The sequence below is a fragment of the Notolabrus celidotus genome, chromosome 15 (genome assembly GCF_009762535.1).
Source record: "Notolabrus celidotus isolate fNotCel1 chromosome 15, fNotCel1.pri, whole genome shotgun sequence".
NCBI classification, from domain to species: domain Eukaryota; kingdom Metazoa; phylum Chordata; class Actinopteri; order Labriformes; family Labridae; genus Notolabrus; species Notolabrus celidotus.
In genome coordinates this window covers 22,787,864-22,813,069 of record NC_048286.1, presented here as the reverse complement: position 1 = coordinate 22,813,069, position 25,206 = coordinate 22,787,864, and the positions used below count along the sequence as shown (strand labels likewise).

Here is a 25,206-nt window from a genome sequence, read left to right as displayed (position 1 = left end):
TAGCTCAGTCTGGGGACCTCAGTTTAACATTTTGGTTGTCAGCTTCGACCACTAGGTGGCTCTACAACATCAGGAGTCAGATGCAGGGCAAGGTAATAGTGTTGGTCCTATAGAACAGGGCTTACCAAAGTGAGGGTCAGGACCCCCTGGGGGGTCACCAGACACAAATGGGGGGTTGTGAGATGTCTTCAAGAACGTTTTTTTTGTAAGTTCTCTAATAAATAGTACATTTGACCCATTATGGTAAAAAATATCAACAAGAATAGTAGCTAAATTTGAAAAAAATCCTTGAAAATAGAAAATGTAATGAGTTTTCTGCCTTTCTTTGTTGCCAGATGACTCCTAAGTTTAGGGCTAGTGAACAATTAATTATCAAAAGCATCAGCAGCTGTAGGCTAATTCATAACGGCACAGCTAAATTAAGTCATATTAGATCACTTTGAGGGACGATGGGGGTTGCGAGTCTTTGGCACCTATATTTTGGGGGTCACGGGCTGAAAAGTTTGGGAACCCCTGCTATAGAAGTTAATCCATTTATGAAACTTTGGTGTGACAAATAAACCAACAAAACAAGAGATATATTAAAAAACTTTATTCCCTTAGAGGATAATGCCATACAAAAATAAAACAAACTTTATAAAATAATAATAACATTAATGTGACATACTGGGGGTGTGTAACTGAGTGGAGTTCTCAACCACATGAAGATGAAAGTTGTTGAGGTCTTGTTGTATAAAAGTGTCACTTTGTTAAACATTCTAGACATTGAGACATATGATTAATGCTCTGGTAATGCTGACTATCTACCCAGAATTCACCATAAAACGAGATCAGCTGTCACGCTGTCAATACGTGTCGTTGTCTTGAGACACAAGAAATTACTAAACAAAAGTTTCTTCAGTGAAATCTTGGAAAGATTCTAAACTCTTCAAAAGCAATCTTGTCTCATAAATTCACTTTGATCATTTCAAAAACGTTATTGCATCAAATTTTATTTTGAGCAGAATTCACTGTCCGGTTGTTTAATGCAATGGATAAGAAAAAAAAAATCAGCATCTTTAAAAGAAAAGTACAAACTGCATGTTAGCAGGAGTAACTGTCAACGTGAAGGCTGAGTCCTGGAAATAAATAGATATTTATCTACAATATAGAGTTAATAAAACAGCTCTCAGATCAAGCTATAATAAATAAATAATTTATCAGAAATAAATATATTTTACTTTGACACAGTAATACATGAAGATGCATGGCATCCATTTGGCTGAGTTCACCTGAACATAGAAACAATGTAATGCCTGTTTTTATGTGAAAATATCATATTGCTTCAGGAGGTTTTGGCTTCACTGTGAGTAAAATTGATTGTCTCATTGGTCCTTTTTCAGTCCTATTCTGATATAAACACAGTGTCGGTCCTTTAGTTGTGTCTTTCTTTCTATCTTTGAGCTTGAGCCTTCAGGACTTGCCTGTGAAAACTCAAAACACGTCCATATTTGCAGTCTCTAATATTTGTTTCAACTGGTGTGGAGGTTCTTGCATTATTTACCAGGTATTCAGTTTAAAGTAAATCCAGACTGTGGTTCCCTGATGAGTTCCCCCTCAGGCTCGGATTTTGACCTCTGACCTCCATCGTTCAGCTGCCCCACACCTCTTCCTCACCAATAGATAATACACCACAGCGAGGTCCATCACTTCCTCTGTTCTGTGTTTGTATGTAACAGCGCCCCTTCTGGCCGTCCTCACAAGCCTCATCTCTGCTCAGGACAGGTCACGCCTCTCCTCCTCGTCACTTTTATCAACCCCCCTATGTTCACTCCTTCAGCCCATGCACATGCAGCTAGCGGCTGATAACGACTGGATGGTCCTCCATGTGGTCTGAGCGTCCATGAAGGAAACTGGCTCGTACCGGTTGGGGCGGCAGCAGGGGTGGTTGCTGACCTTTCGAGCCGTGCGTCTGGGTAGAGATCCATTTTCTAGCAGCGCCTTGAGAGCTAGGTCATAGTTTGTCCTTGAGGACTGGCAGGAGCCAACACAAAACTTGAAGAGGACAATCTCATCCGAGTCAAACCCCAGACCAAGATCCCGAACCCTGATCTCTCTTTTCTCCACACGGCAGTCCCTGCTGCTCTGCTTCAGCTGCCTGTTTTTACCTTTGCCCTTTCTGTCTCCTCTTCCTGTCTCTTCCTCTTCCTCCTTTTCTTTCCTCTTCCTCTTCTTCTTTTTCTTTGGTGATCCCTTGGGTTGAGGTTCTGAGGGGTCAGAGGAGCGGGGAGAGCGCCCCGCCCAGCGATTACTGGGATGGTCATCCACCTCATCTATCACAAAGGGATCTAAGAAGGAGAGGAAAGAGGCAGACAGAGTTACAAACTCAGAATATTAGCAGCAAAATACCTGAAAAAACTTCTCCTCTTACTTTGTACTAAATTGACTTATTGTCATTCAAATCACAGGTAAATGTGTAATGTGTCGAGACTCACAGCAGATCACCAGTCTCACGCCCTAACTGTAACATTGTCTGCTGAAGCAGATGTGCTGTAAATAACACTTTTATAAGAGCTTCAGTACCGTAGAGAGCATGCCAAGTGGAGTAAGGGTCACTGTCGTCTTCCTGCTCCTCATCCTCCTTCACCTCTGGCAGTGTTACAGGAAGCTCAGGCTCCTCCTGGCTTCCCAACAGGCCCACAGAGCGGCCTGAGTCTGGTCCTACAGCAGCAGCACCAGCTTTCATATGAACTCCCTCCACTAGGGGCAGCAGAGAGACGAGCACCCACAACAGCACCTACAGGAGACAGACAAATGATTTTAATGGAGAAAGAAAATCTGAGACTGCCTAGTATGATAAATGTTTAAGGAGTCTATTATTGCTGTACAAAAACAAATTTACTACTTTCTTTCTTGTAAGAAAAAACAAAAATGAATAATATTCAATATAAGCCACATTCACATGAAAAGTGTAGAAAAACTTCATTTATACAATAGAAGCAAAAAGTAATACCAGAATTGCTTGTAATGAATAATAATAAATCTGACAAAAGTAAAAGAAAAATTTCCTTTAAAAAAAAAAAAGAAGAGGAATATCTTGGTTGAAGAAAAAAATGTGCTTAACTGTCTGGCAACCCCCCCCCCCCCCCCGCCAAAAAAAAATTATTAAATAATAAAAAAAACGTATTTCTGCTCATGATTTCTAGATATAAGACATTTATCTGGACTTGGCACGTGAATGTGGCTTCAGTCTAATAAGATATCTTTTTACTTACAATAAGCCCATCACCCTTGCTAAGTTTTGAGTTGTTATAGTGTAATCTGTGTATACTTCTTTCACCTTTAAAAAGGGATTGTATTGGCTACCTGGTGAATGGAAAAAGGCTGTGAAAAATGACACAGAAATGGTATCACCACACAAACTGTTTAAATTGTGAGAAAGCAGCTGTCTACCGAAGACTCTATACATTGGCATTTATTAGATTCTCCTTTCTCTTCTTCAAAATGTGAGGATTCACTCCTCCTTTAGCCTGATTTTGATCTCTAAAGGCGTTTTTCGACCGCAGGAACTTTACCCAGGATCTAGGGACTTTACCCCTGAACTACGTGCATTTCGACCGGAGGAACCAGGGTCTAAATTTAGTTCAGGGTTAGATAATCTCCCCCTGAAAAGCCCCTGCTTGGGGGATAGTACTTTTCAAAGGTCCTGGGACTTTCGGTTAACCGTTACGATGTTTGTGGAGTTTACACAGTTGTTGAAACACAGAGGGAGTTCCTGGGAATGCATACCAGTCTAGTTTTTTATTAAGATTTCAAAATATTATTTAATATAATTTTTTTTCTCCATACATCACTGGCCTGATTTGCACAATCTACCTGGGACTTCAGCCCACGGTCGAAACGTAGACAACAATGGGGGCACAGGAACCTTTTATTTCAGGGGAAAGTAGTTCTGGGGGCTAAAAGATCCCGAAATGCACCTAACAGTTCATGAGGAAATATGTGGCTGTTTAGCAGCTAAATGCTTTCATTCTCACTAGCTAGCCACTAACTTTCACCATCAGGTGTTTGTTGCTTTGCGGTAGAGTAACCAAAACCCTTGAAGTTTAGCATTATGAAAACAAGATGCACAGTTTTAGGTAATGCGTGTGGTGTGGGCAGTTATGTGTACCACCTTGGGACAAAGCTATGCTAACTATTCTCCCTGTTTTCAGTCTTTTGTAGCTAGCCAACTTCTACTGCTAGCTTCTGAGCATACAAACAGGAGATATGTTCATTATTTTGCTCTCACTGTGACCTTTATACTTCATAACAAAACGAATTTCAGAAAGTGCTTCAGAAATAAAAACAGATTAAGAAAATACGATTATATTTATGAGAGCAAATAAAACACTCAGCTCTTGAAGAGATCTTCAAAGGAGCTAAAGCAGTAATTTGTTTTAAGCATTTTTCAAGTGATCCCACTGTCTCTTCTGTAATACTTAAATCAAATAACGCTGAGTCCTCTCTGCTACTGATCTAACTTCCTCTACTCGCTTATGATTTAGAAAATGAAGTCTCAGTGCTGACATGGTTTTATGGGAATCTCATTCCTAAGTCTTTAAGGGAAGGATTACATTAACAATTTAACCCACACATAACTCATCCTCTGGTTTATAGCAGTCTGTGGAGTGGAAATGAATTATTATATGGCTGGGTTATTTGCAGTGATGGTAATTTCTTGCAGGTTAGAATAGGAAAAACGAGGAAGAGGTAGGAGATAAAGTGTTGAAGGAAAAAGAAGAAGACAGGAGGGAATTTTTCAGGGTTCTCTTTTGGCAACAAAGTCTCTTTCTGACAAACCTTGGCCTTTGCTGACATTACAGAAGCAATCTCATGTCTGTCCTTCCTCCGAACTCTCCATCTGGTCCCACCTGGAAAGAAAGAGAAAGAGAGGAATGTAAGAACAAGAACAAGGCTTCACTCTGTCAACTTTCCTCCTCACAGAACTCCCTTTGAAAGGGTAACATAAACTAACGGCACAACATGCGGGCAATATGATGTCTATACATTCACAATTGTCCAGATAATGTAAAAAACCAAAAGCTCCTTGGGCCCCTGAGCAAGCCGACATGTCACATAAATCACGTCCTCAATGCTCCAGCACGACGTGTTTGTTGTTGCTTCAGTGTTTGCTGCCAGCTTGTGTGGCCAGTGTTGGCTTGTCGGTTCATACATCCATGCAAACAGCTCCAGTACGGCAACAAAAGGCAGCATCTGTGATACACTTGTCAAAGGCATTCTTCAGGGTTATTCCTGTGGCAGATGTACGAGCAGGGGGAACCAGGCATGGCGAGAGCACTTCGCGGAGGTCTCAGACAAAAACCACAGAGATGCAGGACAGGTGATAAGAGGTGTTAGGGATGCAGATGTTTATATATAGTACGTGCAGGGTGGCGGATACTGCTGGCTGGGACGTGGAGTGCCACACGGCCCGAAACATTAGGTCATCAGGTTCTTTTGTGGTGCCCCAGAATGTGAATCTGAGAGGAGGTCAGAGCATCACGTACTTCAACAACAGAAGAAGCAGCATCTATTCGTTGTTACATGAAAAGTCAGGGTCATTGAGGTCAAAAAGGGTTCATCCTCTTAGCACCATGAACATGTGTTGGAAATATCAGTGGAGTAAATGGCACCCAAGGAACCTCAGTTTTCAACATGTTTCATAAATGCATGGAAAAATAATACCATTATTGATATCACAAAGTCTGCCAGAGACAGTTTTTTACTGATTTGATTCAATCTAATGACCGGTGTGTGAGGATCCTGTAGTATGAATATGAAAGCCAGCTGAAAGAGCAGTTATGAGATGATGATATGAATCAATGTTTCTTTCTTTGATTCATGTATTCATGTCAAGACCATGCATTGGGTCAGAGTCTTGTCTCACCATGTCAGAATTCTAATTTGCATAACCACCTGTTCACTATACATTATCTCTTGCTTGTCAATCCAGGAATCAACAAACTGACATAAAAATTTTAATATTAAGAAATATCCATGTCATATTGTTAAATACAGGTAAGATATTTTTGAATAACTTTTTGACTGGATTTTGTCCCGCACCTCTTAAGAACTGTGAAGGGATCTAATAAGGCAAGGCATTGTACGTTTATTTATAAAGCACCATTCATACAAAGAGCAATCCAAAGTGATTTCCAGAGTTAAAAACAAAACGGTTACATTAACAATATTAAAAGAAATATGACTTTAAGCAAACATAAGCATTAAAACATAAAATATTCTAAAATACAAGATCAAGAAGAAAGAAAGCAGATTTCATTGAAATATTTCATTAAAACTCAGTTTGTTAACATTAGATAAAAAATGAAAACTAAATTAAATTAAATTGAAAAATAATTAGAATTTTTGTAAACTGCTCCTTTAAAGGAGTTCCTTTCAGCCCACTTAAGGAAATATTTTCTTATTTGTTATTATTATTACAATACAATTTACCCTACAAAAATGACTGATAAGTGTTGTTTTAATTTACTTATTACCAATCTTTCACATGTCAACACAGTAAGTGGCGGTATGCAATCCGCCATGACATGAAAAAAACAAGTCTCAACAGGCGTGATCGGTTTGGATGTTTTTACCTGCTTTAGAGGAATAACATGGTAGCAATTTACAAGACATGTGCCGCTTTTATTCTGGGATTAGGAAAAAGCCTTAAGTTTTAACTCGTCATCGCACGGAATATGTAATGAGGAATGATGGTGCTGCAGTAGCTGCAGCTAGCATTAGCACCAATAATTGGAGTGCTGTGGTGCTGATTCAACAGTAATTTGAGTTCTGCAGAAAGTTTACCAAAGTTAAAGAAATGAGCAACAAAATCAGTGAATTTACAGCACTTGATGCCCCACCTTTTTCCAAGACCAAGGATTTCACCAGCTAATGGTATTGTGAGTCATCGCTACTTTGCAGATGTCTCCCTGCCTACCTACTTATTATGCGAGCTCTACACACATCCACAGTCTGTTTGACAACAATATCAGTGACATAAGTTTGCATGCACAGGAGAGTTCACGATAAAATACACTAAATGACAATGAAAGAGTCAGAATTGCTCTTTGTTTTTACGGCATTAACAGGATTGTTAAGTATACACTATTAAGATATCTACAACATTCCTTGTTAAATCTTAGTTAAAATACAAAATGTGAAAAAAAAAGAATATTGGTTATCTTATCGGGATAGCCCATCAAGAGCTAGTTATTGCTAAAAGTCATGCACCAACCAGCCAAAGTTCTGTATGCTTTGCTTACAGAACTTAATTTGTAATTTGTTATTTATAGAGGCTATGGAAGAACATTATCACTTGGAAGGAAACTTTGACTTTCCAGATAGGAATTTCTCCAGGGTCAGATTCAAGTTGTAGGTAAGTAATCCTCATCATTCATGCTTTGTGTTTGCTTTGGAGCAGCTCGCCTAAAAGTTGTAGAGTTGAACGAAACTGGCTTCAAGAAGAGAAAGTAAATTCAACTTTTCTCTGATGTCTTTCAAAAATACTTAATGTCATACTTTGTTATCTATGACATTGAAACATATTTTAAAATAAACCTGTCTTTGTGTTCTTATCAGCTCCACGATTCAGCACTGATCTCTGACATCAGTTTTGTGACAGCCTCCTGCCCTCATACTTCTTTATAACCGCATCTGTCATCTCTAGGATGCTTTGTTTAATCTTGGCTCTGAACTAAAGAAACACTGTGCGCTGAGAGTAACGTATTCAGGCGTACACTGTTGGTGTATTTGTAGATCTTACTGATTATACAGCACAATGTTTATTTAACAGTCAAATACAATTCCAGCAGTTCTGTCTGTGCAATGAGATGGAAGACTGACAAAAGGTTACAGATCATAGTTCACGATAACTGTTGATGCTTTTATGTAATCCTGTATGTTACAGCTGCAGCGGTTCAGTCGCGGGAAAGCAAAGACAGAGAACACGCAGACGCTGCAACTTAAAACCAAACTGTGCAGACTCCTCAGCTCTCCGTCTCTGCGTTGATTTAAAACCTATCAGCAAGTCGAGGTGGGACAGAGGACCACAGCTCCTCAGGAAAGGTGCCACTCTGAGTCCTTAATGCCACAGCTGGCAGCGTTTAACCCCCTTCAGATCAGTGAGTAGGGAGTCTACACGGGCCTGTCTGCTGGTTCATTTCACCCCAGCACAGCGAAGCTGTTTACAGCCTGACGCCTGCAGCCTTTTTCGGGGCTGAGGTGGGTGGGGGAAGAGGAAGAGAAGGAGCAGGACAGCGGTCCATGAGGAGCTCCAGACTGACACAAGCCCACTGATGTTGCATTTGTGTGTGTGTGTTCGTTTTCAGGGCCCTGATCTATGTGTGTGTTTAGAAAACAGGGCATGTGTTTCTTCCTTGTTTGGCTGATTAAAGCCTTTGGTTTGTCCATCAGGCCTCATGTCAGCAGCAAGGAGAGCAGACTTCTTGTCACCTTCCATTTGCATTGTTGTTCCTCTGCATGCATGTTGTTGTTCACAGTTAGTTAAGGGGGGAAGCCCGCTTAAAGCAAGTACAGCCCATAGAGCCCAACAGAATCTACCAGTACAAATACTGGTTACGTGCTTTGAAAGGATTTTAGTTTTGTGGATTTTTACTGGAAGTGGAGGAAAGGAGAATCAGCTTTAGATAGCGACCAGGCCACAAGAACCATCAGCTCACTAAGTAGGCCCTAAATGACGCAGTGAGTAGCACTATCCCCAAAACAGCAATATTAGAAGGTCTTTCTTTTCATCTTTACCATCATTTGAACCTTCATCTCACAAACACCATCTTTATTTCAACCTTGTAAATCAAGCCAGTATCCTGTGAATTAATTGTTGAAGATTGAGAACAGAATTTTATTTCTGTAAAATGAAAAAAAAAAAACTGCAGTGATTAAAAATCAACAGTAGTAAAGCCAGTCACTTACGTTTTATGTTATATAAGTTTATTTAGTCTAGTAGAAGTTATAGTTCTCTCTACTTTCCATCAAAATACTTACCCATTCACAGTTTGTAAACATTGTTGATGTAGTAAGTGTGCGGCTCATGCAGTTGGAAATGGAAGTAAACAGTTTTCAAGCTACTAAACTCTAATCTCATGGATTCTTTCAGTCAGCTTTAAAAAGCTGTTGTAACCATGACCAGACAAAAAAATCTGCTTAAATTTCACCAGTTGCCAGGGCCTGGTTACTCTAAAACAGTCATGATCGTGACAGAATTCCAAAGAGCTTGAATTCATGGAAGGAATATCGACTCTGACAAGCAACCATTCAACAACCAGACTTGTGATGCTTCTTACAGAGCTTGCTAACCATCTTGATGAATAGAGCAAAACGCTTTTGTTGCCAAAATACTTGCAAATATTTATGATGGCGTTGACCAAACGGGTCAATAATGTAGTGAGGCTTATTCTCTTTAGATTGCTCTTTAAAGCTAGCTAGTTTGTTATTTCAAGTTTAACTGTAGGCTAAAACAATGTCAAAAGAAAATGAAAGCATGGTTTTGGTGTGCCCTTCAAATGCTTAGAAAACAGCATACCATTATAGCAAAACAGGAAATAATAAGGTTTAAATATAATTGCAGTGACCGCTAGATAGCTTGAGCTGGAGCTAATTTACAAACATTGCCCTGTCTCCTATTTTTCAAACAAAACTTTTGCTGCTCTCAAAATGTGCTTTTTAACCACATATTAAAATAAATGTACAATTTAGAACAAATAATAAATCTAGATACACAATTTGGTTTCCTGCTTTAAGCTAGCTAGCATATGGCGTAGCAGAGTATCAGTAACTGCCGTCTCCAATCTTCTGGGAAATTCTCAGGATGTGGTGAGATCACATTTTTATTTATTTATTCAAGATTTCTGTATTCAACTTACACATAAGCTTAGGTATATGAAAAGTATTATTAGACATATTTCCACATCCTTATTTAGATGTGAAGCAGTATAAATGTGTTTCTGATTAGCGGTCTTGGTGCCTACTGTATACTGTTTCACCCTCAAACCTGAGCTTTGCCCACAGAGCCTCCATAAACCTCTCACCCTGTAAAAAAAAGAAATCTCAAAGCACTCCTGCGTTTTTCCTCCCCTTAAGAGCCAACCCTCTCTGATAATGACCTCCTATTAGAGACGCACTCTGTTCTCTGCCGTGCGCGCACACACGAGAAATATTCTGACCTCCAGCTTTAACCTGTCACTACTATGGTGCCTGATTGCCGGAGCGGGGAGAAAAACAAGAGTACAGTAAATCACTGCTTGCTCAATAAAAGACACCTGCAGTGTAAGAGGAGATGCAGGAGGGAAAGGTAGAACACCAGGAGAGCCGTCTGATCACTACCAGACACTGAGGAATCTGCGGAGGTCCCAAAAAACGGAGCATGATGATATGCGCTGTGCCTACATGTGGCCTAAAGCTCTGCTACAGTGTGAAACATTGTTTTTTAACCTTCTTTAATCCTGCGTTTGTTGGTCTGACTATAGAGTTAGACATCTTTTCAGAAACATGTTACACAAAATGGCTTTAAGTTGTGATGTATGGTTCTTAAACTCTGGCTTGTTGCCTTTTTATTCTTTTTGCTGGACACAGAGTCATAAAAGTCTTATTGGACATTATAGGGTTTTTGGCTGAACGAAGACACGTAATGTCACGTTTTCATACATTAACATGATATCCAAGAGTCATGCTTTTACACCTTCCTTCTATGTCATTAGGCTTTATTTACAGCTTCAGACACATTAAATGTGTTTTTCTCTTCCCCTCACCATCTGAAACAATTCCACTCTTCAGCAGCTGTCTTAACTGTATGCCAGCTGCTCTGTCAAAGGAGAAAAAAGCCAGCGGAGGAGCAAAAGAAATTCATGTGATAAAAGAAAGGTGATTTAAAGAGAGAATACGTTATGGTCCAGGTGAAAGAAAATGTGGAAAAACTAATTGAACTTCTGAATGGGACAAGTCTAAAAGAAAGATAAGGTGAACTCAGGGAAGCGAGGGAATGACAGAGAAAAAAAGTGAAGAAAGAGAGCGCAGACTGAAGCCCGATCACTCGGTAATCCCATAATCCCTGGCAGGCAGGCAGGATGTAATTGCTCGTTAGTGCCAGTTTCCACTCTGAGGCCTGTCACTGCTGGAAAACCACAGAGCGCCGGCGAAATGAGAAACAGATAGCAGGTCCCATGCCTCAGTTCAGATAGGTAGAGAGAGGCCCCCCCACCTGAACAGCCCCAAAACACACACATGTGCACACACACTGACACATGCTTTTCTGTCTGTCGCTACTTCTTCTTATAATCCTTTCACTGCCACAAAAACCCAGGATAAAACCATTGTCTGTTCATTTCCCACACACTGTCAAGACACACACACACACACACGCACACACTTGAGCACACACTCACAGGGGGCCAGTGTAATCAGAGGTGTGGACACGCTGCACAGCCTGGAGGAGGATGGTGGAGAGAGGATCTGAGTTTCATGAATCTTATTGACCTTGGTGATCTTAATTTTTTCTCACTCAGCCCCATCAGGTTAATAGATTCAATTTGTCCAGTTTAACATATTTACAACACAGCAAAACTAAAGACACTCTCACCAGCCACCAGTTGGGCATTAGGAGACCTTTTCAAAAACTCCATTAAATCAGAAAACTTCAGTTCATATTCAAGTTCAAAAGAGTTTTATCTCATTGAGTTAAAATCAGGCACGGATAAAAGCTACCTGTGAATGCTACAACAGTCAAAGCAACACAGCATGAGAGTTTGAGGATAGACGTTCCACATCAGAGAACGCAATATTCGGCTATATCCACACGTATATAGATATTTCTTAAATCAGATGTTTCTCTCGCCATTTAAATAAAATGTCCACACCAGAGGTGTTTTGGAATATTTCTCAGTCCACAAGACTGCTCAGAAAAGCTTTAAACACTCATAAGTGTTTAGACCAGAAGGTGGCGATAATGTCTAATCAGTCTGCATGTCCAACATCACTGAAGAACATTCTGTGCATGCGTGTTGAGGGTCTTCTTAATGGGACATCTCTTAATGGCAAATGTAAACAGTTGTTCCCTAAAGTGTGTTCGGAGCGGTGCATTATAAACTCCTGAGTGTGATACGTTCAGTCAACCCTACGCTGCGGTGAAATGGTGAAGTAAAGCTAGGTTTCCCTCTAAATACGCAATTAGTACAAAGCGGACGTAAACAAATGCATAGCCCACCAACTTGGGGCATGAGCGATACATACAAAAGATAATTGCAACGCACAAGTTGAGGTAACTATGTCAATGTTTTCCAAGCTAGCATGCAGCACACTCTTTCTGACATTTAATGTACCAAATGGTTAATCAAATGATAAAATGGTAAACTCCTGGACTAGGGTTGCAAAGGGGTGGAAAATTCCGATAAAATTCCCTGGGAAGTTAAGCTGGGGAATTTTGGAAATATTCCAAATTGGAAACTTTTCATGGGAATTATGGGAATTTAATGGAAAGGTATCATATCAAAGCATTAAATATTTGTTTTGTTATAAGCAGACATCCATCCAAAATAATCAAATTAAAACAGATTTATTTGTATGTAGAGCTTTATCAAGTTTTAAATATTTTATTGAAATATTTTCTTTCATTGAAGAACAAAAACATGAATGTTGAGTTAAATATTACTCATCCCCTCGACCCAACCCATTCAAAAATGAACAAAAATGCAATCCCAACAAAGTACCATTCAACATGCAAATAAAAAGAATCTTCCATTAAGCTTCTCAATCCTAGCCTTCCTAGGATTCTAGGAATCATCTGTGCATGTGATGGAGGAATGCACAGTGCATGTAGGGGGCGTGGTCTCAATAGTCCTGCAGTAAGCAGTGTGCTATGTGCGTGTAATTGAGGAATAGCATAGATATTCAACTGTCCTTACATGAAATCTGGTTGTTTATTCACATAAATTCACATAAATTCCCGTTAATTCCCACGGAAAGTTTCCAACTTTGAAAATTCCCTGAATTTTGCAACCCTATCCTGGACTATATATGGTATGGACAACATGCCTCCATCTCCTGAATCTAAAATACCGCCTCCATGATGCTGGTAGAGCCAAGGCATGGGTAAAAGCTATCTGTCTGGTGGAGCTGCAGGATTGATGTCAAACCTTTTCTGCTGACTAAGCCAAAAACTCAATAGTACAACTTGCTGATTAAACAGCAAGCATCCCTCAGGTCAGTGCAGGCCACAGCAGAACAGATTCTTGTGTTGATTTGACACTCAAGGCTATGAAACGTTCAATGACTCTTGTGTTCGTATTTGTTATGTTTCCTCACTCTGTTTCTCCTCAACTTTGTTAATCTGTTAAAGAATGCTACAGGAGTCATTAAAGTCTGCAGAACGGTCAATAAATCACCTTTTTTTTAAATCAACAGCTTATTTAAACCAAATTTAACACTTGGACATAAATCAGAATTATAAGAGCTAATTGTATGACCGAAAGCTTGTTTGAGGAAAAATGCATTGTTGTGTTTTTTGATTTTCTAGTTTGACTCATGTTCCATCTGTTTTAATGGAGGAGGCGGGGCTTAAGACTTATACTACAGCCAGTCACTAGAGGAACCTTTAAAAGTGCTAGCTTCATTCAGGCAGTGTTCATTTTGTTAATGAAAATAATGTCGAAGAATGTCTGTAAATTACTTTGTTTTCATGATGAAGATGAGAGGATGATGAGCTAAAAAATATATATAATAATAAAAACTCAGACTACACTTCTGCTTTGATTTCGTTAACGAGATGAGACAGGAATATGCTATTGGTTGGCTGTCGGATGTTCAAAAGTCATGATGTAAACTCAGGATAGCCGCTGTTCTGTCCATTATTTTATTGGCTCTATGGCTCTACCTCGTACATTTTACACTAAGCCACTCAACTGCAGGTATATGAATGAAGTTGATTCTAATGACAAAACCACAGGAGATGCTTATCTGATCCTGCATGATTCCTCAGCTTCAACCTTCCTGTAAAAGTAAATTTTTACCACTAATATTAGACCTGTAACTGGCAACATAGCAAGCAACTTAACAGCGGAAGGTCCAAATGGTTGGAAGGAAACAGCACTAAGGTGAAGTGAACATTTGAATTAGCTGTATCAAAAATAGGCATTCAGATGAAGGACTGATGTTTCCATGTATCTCTTGGCTACTGTATACTGACAACTCATACATCTTTAATTTTCTGGTGCTTCTCAGCTTGTTTAGGGTTAACAGACATCAAGGAGATCAGTACCTATTTCAAGCTTTGCCTGTAGGGTTACGCAGCACAGCCTGGACTTCATTAGAAGAACCTATTAGAGGAGAACTTATCGATTGCCTCATGATGAACCTGCATGATTAGTGATTTACTTCACTGACCCTGAAGCCCTCTTTACACACCAAAGAGAGAGAAGCTGCAGAGGTACGTGTCTAATGGTTCCTCGGTGGGATAAATGGAGCACTTGTGGTGGAGAACAATGTGTTTGAAGTGTATCAGTTCTGGATTAACACCCGCACACATGCAGGTTCAAGTTGCCAAAGTTGCTGCAGAGAGTTACAGCAGCTCATTAAAACACCGGGATCAGCAGGTCACAACAAGCTCTATAAAGTGCACGTTTGCATGGGGTGTAAAAGTGTCATGTGTGACCAGCATTTTAACCTCCAGCTGCAACTCTGATGGCATTATTACAACAGACAGAAAGGAAGGGAGAAGTTGCAGTTATTATCTCAGCTTTCAAAGACACCTGGCTCTACTAAAGGAAACACATGCCCACTACAAAGTGTTATTGTTATCAAATCTGTCTCATGTATTCAGCAAACAAACTGAGTCCTGTGACAACAACAATAAAACTGCAGACTCTAACAATAAATAGTGAGTTGATTTTGCTGCTCACATATCTTGGACACTCCCTTGCTGATTTAAGATATGCAAATCAAACTCTTCCACATTTCTGCTCTGCCACATGCCTGACTAATCACTACTTGTTTGATAAATCAAATGTATATGTCATTGCCGTTACTGTCATAAGTAGGCACCCAGTCGATTCCTGCTACGACCTCATGTCTCACTTTATTCATTGACATTAAATCAATCTGTCAATAACATTTAATTTACAACAGTTACAAGCAGAAAACAAAGCTAGCATCAGTTCCAGTGAAACATAAAGTTAAACTGCAGTAACTTGAAATCATTTATATTATTGTGTGATTTTATGACACTGTATCCATCTGCACCAGGGGTCTGATCCCAACCGTCACTGCCTTTGTAGCAAAAAACAACAGACGGACAAACTTAAAATCTAGCTAGCGAGGCTAATAAAGCATGAAGTCGCTGTTTCATCATGGGTGAACCAGTGCGTATTTTTCAGCTGAAATTATCTTAAAAAAGCAACTGTGGCCAGAGCTGTAGAGACGTTTAAAATTGTCCAAAAATGACACACTATTTGAAGACATTGATTGAACAACAATGGTTAGAAAAAAATGTAAAGGAAAAGTTTAAAACTGCTCTTCAACAGTGTCAAAAATTGAGCAAGGCATTAATTCAGGCAGGCCACATAATCAAGCTCCGCCCACAGTACATCAGCTGCTCTTAAAGCCAGCCTCTATCAGAGGACTGATTACACCTACGCATCCATTTGGAAAATGGCAAAATATCTGCGTTTTTAAAAACTGCTTTAGCTTGCCTACTTTTGTTGCCTCCCCTGCAAATTGCTTTGCAAACAAGCAGAAACCTCTGTTCTAAACTAAGTGTCCAATGCAGGAGTGTTAAAAACTGCAGTTCATCAAGGATCCGCTTGAGGCTGGCTCCGAAAGTACTGGAAACCACATACACACCGATTCAAAAAAGCCGATCTTTACAGCAGAAATAAACATATTTACAGCCTGGTACAAAAGACGAGTGTAGTCTGGATAGATCATTTCTCGATCGTCACAAACTGTAGGGGGGTGATTTTTTTTCTAATGCAGCAATTTCGAAGATATTGAGATTATGAGTCTTCCAATGAGAGGCACAGCTGACTTGATTGGTAGGCAGGAACACTGTACATCACAATGACTCGACAGCATCAATATGGCTGCCACCGCCGATTGGCCTCAAAACAGCGATTCAGAAACAGATGGGTGACGTCACGGATACTACGTCCATATTTTATACAGCCTATGTTTGCAACCAACCTTCACCCCAGAACCTCCTTTTATGCTGTGTCTGATTTTATCAGTGTCAAATGTTTGTCACTGATGCCCTCTCTGATCTATAACTGAGGTCTTTGCTGCTGCTGCTCTCCTGCCTTGGCTTTTTATGTATGCACATGAAAAAGAGGTGAGGTGTGCTCTCCCCACCTCAGACTTTGGCGTTCCACGTAGGCACGTAGCTCCCAGAACAGAGCCATACCGCCAAATATAACTTATTGCATGAAAATAATTAATTGCTGGGAGGGATTCTGACTGAACTTGTTAACTTCAAATCGCTCATAATGCATAATAGGAATATTTTAATATGGAGACTAAAACACTTTAGTTTCTTTGTATTGACTCAACTACTACTGGAAAACTTCTTTGGAAAGATGCTGTCACAATAATCATGTCCATCCTTCTCCCATACCTAAAATAAACAATCTTTCAAAATTATAAAACCAAAATGTATTTTTTTTAACATGCTGATGTCGTAACCATTGTTTAACTGGTTGAAGAAATAGTGGCTAATTTGGTTCAGTTGTTGGAGCAGGCACCCCATGTCCAGAGGCTACAGTCCTCATCACACCGGTCGCAAGATCAATTCACAGTCAATGCTGTAAATTGACCCTCCTCTCTCTCCCCACATTTCCTGTCCCTCCCAAGCTGTCCTATCCAATAAAAGCAAAAGACCCTTAAATATGGATTTTGGGACCTAATTTCATCCAAACAAATATGGAATTTGAATGAATGTTTTTGACGTTTTCTACTTGGGCATTAAAACAACTTTAAAAAACAAAAGTGAAAAAAGGCTCTAAGATGTTTCTAACTTTACAACATTTTGGGCATGACTGAGTTACCAGGATATCAGATTTTAGCATTGCAAAGTTTCAATATGTGACATGAAAGTTCCAATAAGCTACTCTCATTCTTCCTCTAGAGCTACAAAAATATGCGACTGCTTGCAAAACTATAGAGCAAGGAGAGAAATAGGTTTGAAGTACATTAGGAACTTGTTAAGAAAATGAAAGTGTAATGAATCTGCTGTAAGATTTTCCACATCAGCTGTACCTTCAGTGATGTACAACAGCCTCTACAAGATTAAGAGTGCAGGGTCACTGGAAAGTTTAGCTAATGTGCAGTTAGCACCAATTAGCCATGCGGAAACCCACAATGCAACAGACATATACATGTCTTGTGACCTGATCAGGTAAATTAAACAGGACACCATCATCCTCGGTGCATGGAGTGTTTTTCCCATGAGCTCAGAGAGGAAGACAGTTTCCTGATGTGACACATCTGTGTGTCCTCACCGTCTCACTGATCTCCACTCGGTCTCTGGCTGAGGCAGTTTCCCCGTGTCCCTGACCCTAATAACACAAATTCCTGCCTGATTAAGTTGGTTTTAAAAGGAAGCCACACAGAGAGCGGTTGGGTGAGCCTCACCTTAAATGGGAACACATTTTAGCCGCGTTGGAGCGATGATCAGAAGGTAGGGTTTCACTTTCCGGTGTTTGTGGGGACGGCGGCACTTAAAAGGCCGAAGAGGAAAGATATAAAAAAAAAAGCAGAAGGATGAAGAAAGAGATTTAAACCATACATTCAACAAGTTTTGGTTCCTGCCTTTTTTATTTTGTTCCTCCCTATTTTCTGTCAAACACACTTTATAAAAGTGATAATCCCACTATGATGAAGCTTTAAACACACACACACATACATATATACACACAAGACCCCTCATTTTTCACTCAAATCCACACACTCGCCTGCTATCCACCCACCCCGCGACCTTTTCCTGCTCCCATCTCATGTTGTTATTTCTCCAAATTAAGCTCACACTGAACCGGAGAGCAGCACTCAGAAAAGTGGCCATCTGTGACACACATTCACACACACAAACGCACACACACACATTGGTCATTATGCGTGTGTCTTGTGGGTGAACCAGCACTCTCCAAAGTGTTTCCGTGTCGCTCGCTCGTGCCCCAGACAGACTGCGTTTAATGACCTGGCCTGATAGTTCAAAGCAGCCCCTCAGACGCTGTGATTAATGAATCTGACCCGCTAATTTCAGAAGAATACAGCTTATTGTATCAAAAAACGCAGGACCAGGCTAGTTAACATTCTTCAGTATTTTGAGAAAAAGTTGTTTTAAAGAGGGAGATTTGTCGATAAGGACAGGAGTTTGCTTTATGTTTCATCAGCGGCTCCAAAGTATTAACTGCGCCTTTGTTCTAAATGATTTAAGCTGTTTGAACTTGGAGAAGTCAAAGTGCTCGACAACAGAGAAACAATTCAACATCAGAGGCAGAAATTATTCCCCCAGCATGCTTACACGAGATTGTGCTACACTACAAACGCAGTAAACAGAAGTAGCATGGGAAGCATTTGTCTAAAGGAATACATCTAACAAATTGAAATTCCTTTTTGTCAGATCATGCCTCCTTCAATTTGCCCTGAGGGCATCACTGTGGCTCTTTGCAAACTCTAAGCACTTCCAGATTGGAGTTGCCCTGTGGCACTTGAAGGGTTGCATAATCAATCTCTCTCTCTCTGCAGTCTCTTTATTAGTGAAGAGACAGGACAACCAGAGTAACGTTACACAGTGAGGCCGAGACACAGCTGAAGACAAGGCTCACTGCATCGCATCTCATCCATCTGAAACTGACAGATTCCCAACAACCTGAAAAGACCTTACACAGCCTTACTGGTCACTTTACTGGTCACAGGGTTTGATGCTTTTAATGTGCCTGATCATTCTGTATTGCTTTCAAATGAGTACCTTTGAAAATGAAAATAAAAGTTATATTACAAGAAAAAGGGCTCTCGCTGTTACAACAACTTGGGATATAGACATGATAAATGTTGAGTTAAAGAAGTCAACCGTTGTAGTGAATTTGGTAACAATCCATCCCTAGTTAGATGGCAACTTAATAAACAAAGTACTCAGTGCTGCTCTCTAAGAAGCAATTAAATTTGTTCACAACACATTGCTAAGTGTTCTCATAAAACACATACTTCAAGCTTCAAGTTTAGCTAACAGCTCACCAACACTTAATACAGGGTGGCCATATTTTCAAACCTCCAAATAGGAACATTTACATTGTGCTGCACACATATATGAGCTCATGGTACAATTGGGTTTTTCATCAATGGACCTTAACTTCCAGCCTGTATAAACCTTTTGTGTTAATATGGCTTTATATGACAGCATTTCCATTGGGGGGAATGGAAATAGTCACTCACAGTGCATGTAAATCATTGCCTGGTACCTATCGAAGAAAGCAGTAACTCTCTTGTAGCTTTTCGGATAATTAAGAGTTCCATTTTGCCATCCCAGCTAGCCTACCTGACGTTATTCAGCAAGTCTTGTCCCAATGATAAGCTGGGCTGGCAACAGCCGCATACTTAGATTAATTGACAGGTTCAGACATTTCAGTACTGAAATTTGATTCACGTTGCATTAGGTGTGTTGATCTATCAGTTAATACAGCAACAGCCTTGACTGACATTAGTAAAATATACAGAGAAATCAGTGTTGCAAGCATGGTGTATTAAAACTGGGATGTGTTAGTTTATTATTGATATTTGTTGGGACTCAGGACACCGAGCCTGAACGGGAACAGATGTCCCAGTCAAATTGGGACATATGGTACCCTAACTTGGCATGCACTATTCCTGCTAACTTATTTTGTTAAAGGGTGACACTGGACAAAGATAGATTTAGTAATTGAAACATCTACGGCCAAACTCCACCGGATTCGTATCCGGTCCATCTCTGATCCGTCACTGGAGTTGATAGGTTTCTATTCTAGTCAATGTGGTAACTCTCACTGGCGTCTCTGATCTGGCACTCAAGAGCCCTCCGGATCAGAGACGCAAGACTTCTTTTTTTTGCTGAATGCTGGAGCACAACGCAAAAATCTCAACAGAGAAAATCGAGCGGGACAGGAAGTGAGGCACCAAAACAAAATTAAAACATCCGGTTAATTTTCAGAATTAAACACTGTGTTTTCACCAGATCTTATTTCACTTAACTACGACAACAAACTGTCATAATGAGCGGTAAAACCTCAGTCACAACCAGTGGGTGTTGACTGATGAGAGAGCACCGTCGGACTGCAGTGGATAGGAGACAGGCCGGACACAGGCCTGACACAGAACTAGTGGAAGTCCTGTGATAGGACATAGTTGGTCTTAGCTTGTAAGCAATATTCAGAAAAGCAGTAGGTAAAAAGCTAAGGTTTCAACTATTCTCATGCTAGCTAGCTAGCACTACAGCGCAGGTATCAAGTGTCCCAGTAAGCTAATTTAAAAATATAACTGTCATTCACAATAATATCAATATCTTCTCATTTTTGCACTTAAGTTTCTCAACATGAAGTTTTAAACAGATTCAACAACAGTTTAAAGTCAGGTGTTCACAAGGACTTCAAGCAAAAATAGAAATTCTCAGAACCCCTTTTCTTTTTAATAGTCCATAGAATATGAATAAGAAAAGTTTCTGTGATCTTAGCTTAACATAAGCTTGGGAATTAAAGCAAACTTAGTCTTGCCATTTTTATAACTCAACATCGAGCAACAGGGTTGGGAATGACAGGTTAACTCGTCATACGATACCTGATACACTTCCCATGATTATATTAATTTCCTGATGCAGTTATTCTGTGACTGATAAACTTCAAGATGATGATATAATGACACATCACTAAATCAGATTTACTGAAAAGTACAAAATGCCTACAAGGTTAAGTGCAGGATTAATGGCATTAGTGCTACTGCAATATGTAATTAAGTAATAATTTGGTGAGTCAAATTGGAAGGGAAATCTGTTAAAAAGAAACGTGCTAATTTTGAATCAAAATATAATACATATTTAGCACCAGAAATATGTCAATTGTATTAGACAAATCAGGTCAACGGAGGCAGCCATCTTGCACTGCCATGTCTCTTCGCTGGCACAGGATGGACATACAAGTAACTCACATTTTTGTATTTAGTGACTGACCCTGAAAAATGTACTGGTTGAAAGATGAAGAAGAAGAAGAAGAAGAAGAAGAAGAAGAAGAAGAAGAAGAAGAAGAAGAAGAAGAAGAAGAAGGGAGTGGTTGTTAGGCGCAAAATAATTTCTGTTGATGGATATTTTGAATGGTAAAACTTGACATATGGAGGGCAAGTCTATAATCTGACCACTAAATGTTTAATTTCTACACACTACATTTAAGAAAGTCATCTAAACCACTAAGTGTAATTTGAGCCGTTGCAGAACATTTTTATAGCTTTGGTGTCGTTAAATTATTTTATAAATACACTTTTTTAAAAGATACGGGTTGTAATAATGGAAAAAAAAAGATATCTTATGTGCTATTTTGATGATAGGTTTATACTGGCCGTCACAGATTTGCCACAAAATAACAGCATGAGAAGAAAAAAGAGTTAAACCCATAACACCAACTAATGGCGCGATAGCTCTTGTAAAGCCACATGCCAGTTAAAACAAACCAGACCACACATCAGGAGGCTGCTGCTGCAGAGAACATGCTGGCCCGCTGTACCTGACCCTCGGCAGGGACGTTGACCCCACGACCCTTGACCAGAGGAAGTGAAAGCTGTGGCGGCGTGAAGGGCGAGTGTGAGATGCCTGAAGCAGACGTGATGCTCTCATGTTGGAACCTGAGAACAAACTGGCGATTTTAGACGACACGAGTAAAGAAAAACGAGGTTGTTTCACGACATGTTTTCACACAATTTACAGGCATTTAGAGGGGGAGGCCTGCTGGGGATGTGTGACATGTCTCAGGTCAATCCAATCCAGATTTACCAAGTACGGCAGCTTTGAAAAAAGACGGGGGGAAAAAAGACTCAACTTCAGAGGGTTGCTTTTGTCATTGTATGCACATGACAGAGTGAGTCAGTGGGCCACTGAGTCAGAGAGCAAGTATGAAAGTTCATCCACTCATCAGGGTGACGCATCATGTAATTTGTTTTACATCTATCAGTCGACGAATCCTGACAAATTGCACTGTTCAGGAATGGAAAGTACCGCAGACTTAAACCTTAACTGCTGAAAATACAAATCAAGTCAAACTATAATGGTTTTAACTTTAAGCAAATTACCTCTAGGCATATAATCAATCATTTTTCACAATAAAAGTTACCGCATGATAATCACCATATAGGTCTAGACCCTACTTTTGCAACACTTTTTGAAGATACCCAACATTTATCCACCAATACACAAGCACATGGCAGCTGTGTGAAAGAAAACCGTCCTCTGACAGGCAGAAACCTCGAGCAGAACCAGACTCACAGGTGGACAGTCATCTGCCCAGACTGACTGGGCTGAGTATGTTGGATAGAGAGAGAGACACAGAGACAGACTAGACTTCATCTACCTCTGACCCCCACAGAGGTGCTGGTGAGGAGGGAAATGGATGCAGCTGTGTGCGTCTGTCAGTGTGTGTGTGTCCCTCACTTTGATATTTAGATTTGCAGCCCACCACCACAAGGGAGGGTCACACTGGAAGACTTCCTGACCACCACTGTTTCCTCCTCATCCATAAGAACACACACACAGACACACACACAATATTCCTGCCACTTTGATTTACATCTTCCCAACATTCAGAGTCACCTTCTCGCACCTTGTAAAAACTTCAGACAATAAATCAGAAAACTTCACTTCATAAAATCACAAAGAACAAACACCCCCTACAGGACAGGGTTTCACCAACACCCCCAATTAAACACTGAATTAAGTCTTAAACTGAATCCAGGTCACACTGACCCCCAGCAGTCAGAGGAGAATAAAACAGCTGGCAGGTGCGTGCGAGGAGACCAGAAAAGAGCTGCTCAATCAAACATCAAACATCAAACAGCTTTTCTCAGTGTTGTCACAGCAAACATACAGACAAGAGACTAGGCTTGCTTCTACAGCAACATCACGCATAAAAAATAACATCAAATACTCTTCCAAAAGTCTTTGATATCAGCTTCAAACCCCATACAGAAAACTTTGAGTAAACTTACTAGCTGTCCTGTGCGTATTTTGCTCCAGATGCGCACCAGAAAGGACCGGTGAGCCACTTCTTTCCCGCCTGGTGCAGCTCATGTTTCCAGATATCCATACGCAGCGATGTGACATGTTGTACAGCTCACTGTAACGGCGTGTAAGTGTTCAGAGCAAACTGTCTCCACTGAGGCTGAAGCAAACATGAAGAATCCATCTAAAGCGGCTCTGCCTCAGCGCGGAGAGGCACCTCCTCCTCCTCCTCTTCGTTTTTTACGCGGCCAATTTTTTTTCTCTCCTCTGGCCAGTGTCCTGCCACGGCTGCTTGCAGAGTCTCAACACCCTGGACAAGAACAGGGAGGGTTATGAAGAGTTGAATACATATTACTTAAATACAGTTAGACAAGTTAGATTTGATGTTTCAGTGAAGTGGGTGTGATCTTTTCTGATTTATATCACTCATCACAACAAATTAAGCATCATGAGTGAAATGAATCATGTCTAATTTATTCATATATCATTCATTATTTTGTTTAAGACATTTTTCTACAAAAATCAGAAATAATGTCAAAATTGGAGAGTGAAGCTGCCCTAAACTTGGGTTTTAAAAGGACTGTGTATTTTAGGAAATAATACGAGATCAAATGAGCTGTTAAATTGACATTTCTGCAGACGGAAAGTTATCCAGGTCAGGAAAAATAAACTTTACAGCCGAGTGGCGCATGCAGCCTGGAGCCTATATAAAACCCTAATTAGACACAAGTTTGTTTGCAGTGACATAAACACTGCAACGCTGCGGACGACACAGAAGGACACACCGCTACACAACACTGAGACTGTAGAAAATGTTTGTCCTCTATCTGCTACTCGTGCCGTCTCCCTGCTGACTCACGTCCAATCAGCGTTTAATGAAATGAAGCCAGTTTTTCAGGCATGACTCCCCCTCTGCTTACCTTCAGTAACCTGTTCAGTCTTGCCTCCAAACAGCGTCTATGGTTAATGAGTAAATAACTCCGAAGGAAATTTCTCACAACATGTTCGGCGCCTCTTGAAGCTGAAGCCAAGGTCGGTACAGAATTACAGCGTCCAAGGAGAGACTGCACGGTCCCCAAATTTGGTACCAACCCGGAGATAAACCTGGGTGTCTTCTTCTTTAACGTGTCTCAAAGCGGATTTGAACGTCAAGTTCTGTCTCGAAGAACCATGACCTGTCGTCAAATTCGTGCTGTAAAAGTAAGAAGTCCATGCGTCACGCCTTTACGCAGCTACAACCCGCATCTCCAACGAGCGCTTCTCTCTTTTTTTCAAAAAACTCCTTTACTTTGGACTCAGGTATCCAGTTATCAGAGACTGTGCCGCTCCGGTGTCTTCTCAGGAGTCTGCTACACAGCTACTAAACAATGTCTACAATGCCCCGCAGGACTGGAGGCTATGCGTAAAACAGCGCGCCGCTCCGCCTGTCAGAGACTCTGTGAAACCGGAGCGCTGCTGTACAAAGTGCTGTGATTTTTCCTCCCCATCCACATAGCTCAGATGTCTTTTTGTTCGTGCACTGAGAGGAGGGAGAGAGAGAGGGAGGGAGGGGAAAGATTGTCACATAGGACTGTCATGGAGCGTTTCTGAAGTATTCCAGGGGAAGAATCCGTCTAGTGACACATCTGTCCTTCAGTGTTTACTCTGACACACTCACAGTTGTCGAGGGCTTCACTGTATTCCACTCGTAGGTGCACACACTGACAGTGGAAGTATGGGCTGACTTAAATACATGGACGGATTATGGGACAATTGGCCCCCGGGCACAGACATGTAAAATGCCCCCAATCCACTCGTGTGGGACCGAGACACCCAGACTGAGAGACACAACGAGATGCAAAGCGACAAGAAAAGGCTGAATATATTTGTAACCTATTCCTGTCACTTTGGGGTCTCTCTCTCTCTCTCTCTCTCTCTCTCTCTCTCTCTCTCTCTCTCATCTTGTGTCTCTTGTAGTCTTT

The 25,206-nt window shown here is 40.6% G+C and overlaps 1 protein-coding gene across 1 annotated transcript; it reads right to left on the bottom strand.

Annotated features, from left to right (window-relative positions):
- Nucleotides 1-577: 577 nt before the first annotated feature.
- Nucleotides 578-24,622, bottom strand: LOC117826982. Its single transcript, XM_034703427.1, has 5 exons — nt 24,166-24,622; nt 23,233-23,555; nt 4,822-4,892; nt 2,563-2,776; nt 578-2,327 (listed from the first exon to the last, which is right to left on the bottom strand). Exons 2-5 carry the CDS (start codon nt 23,345-23,347, stop codon nt 1,816-1,818), a joined length of 912 nt encoding a protein of 303 aa, XP_034559318.1. The 5' UTR covers nt 23,348-23,555; nt 24,166-24,622; the 3' UTR covers nt 578-1,815.
- Nucleotides 24,623-25,206: the final 584 nt, after the last annotated feature.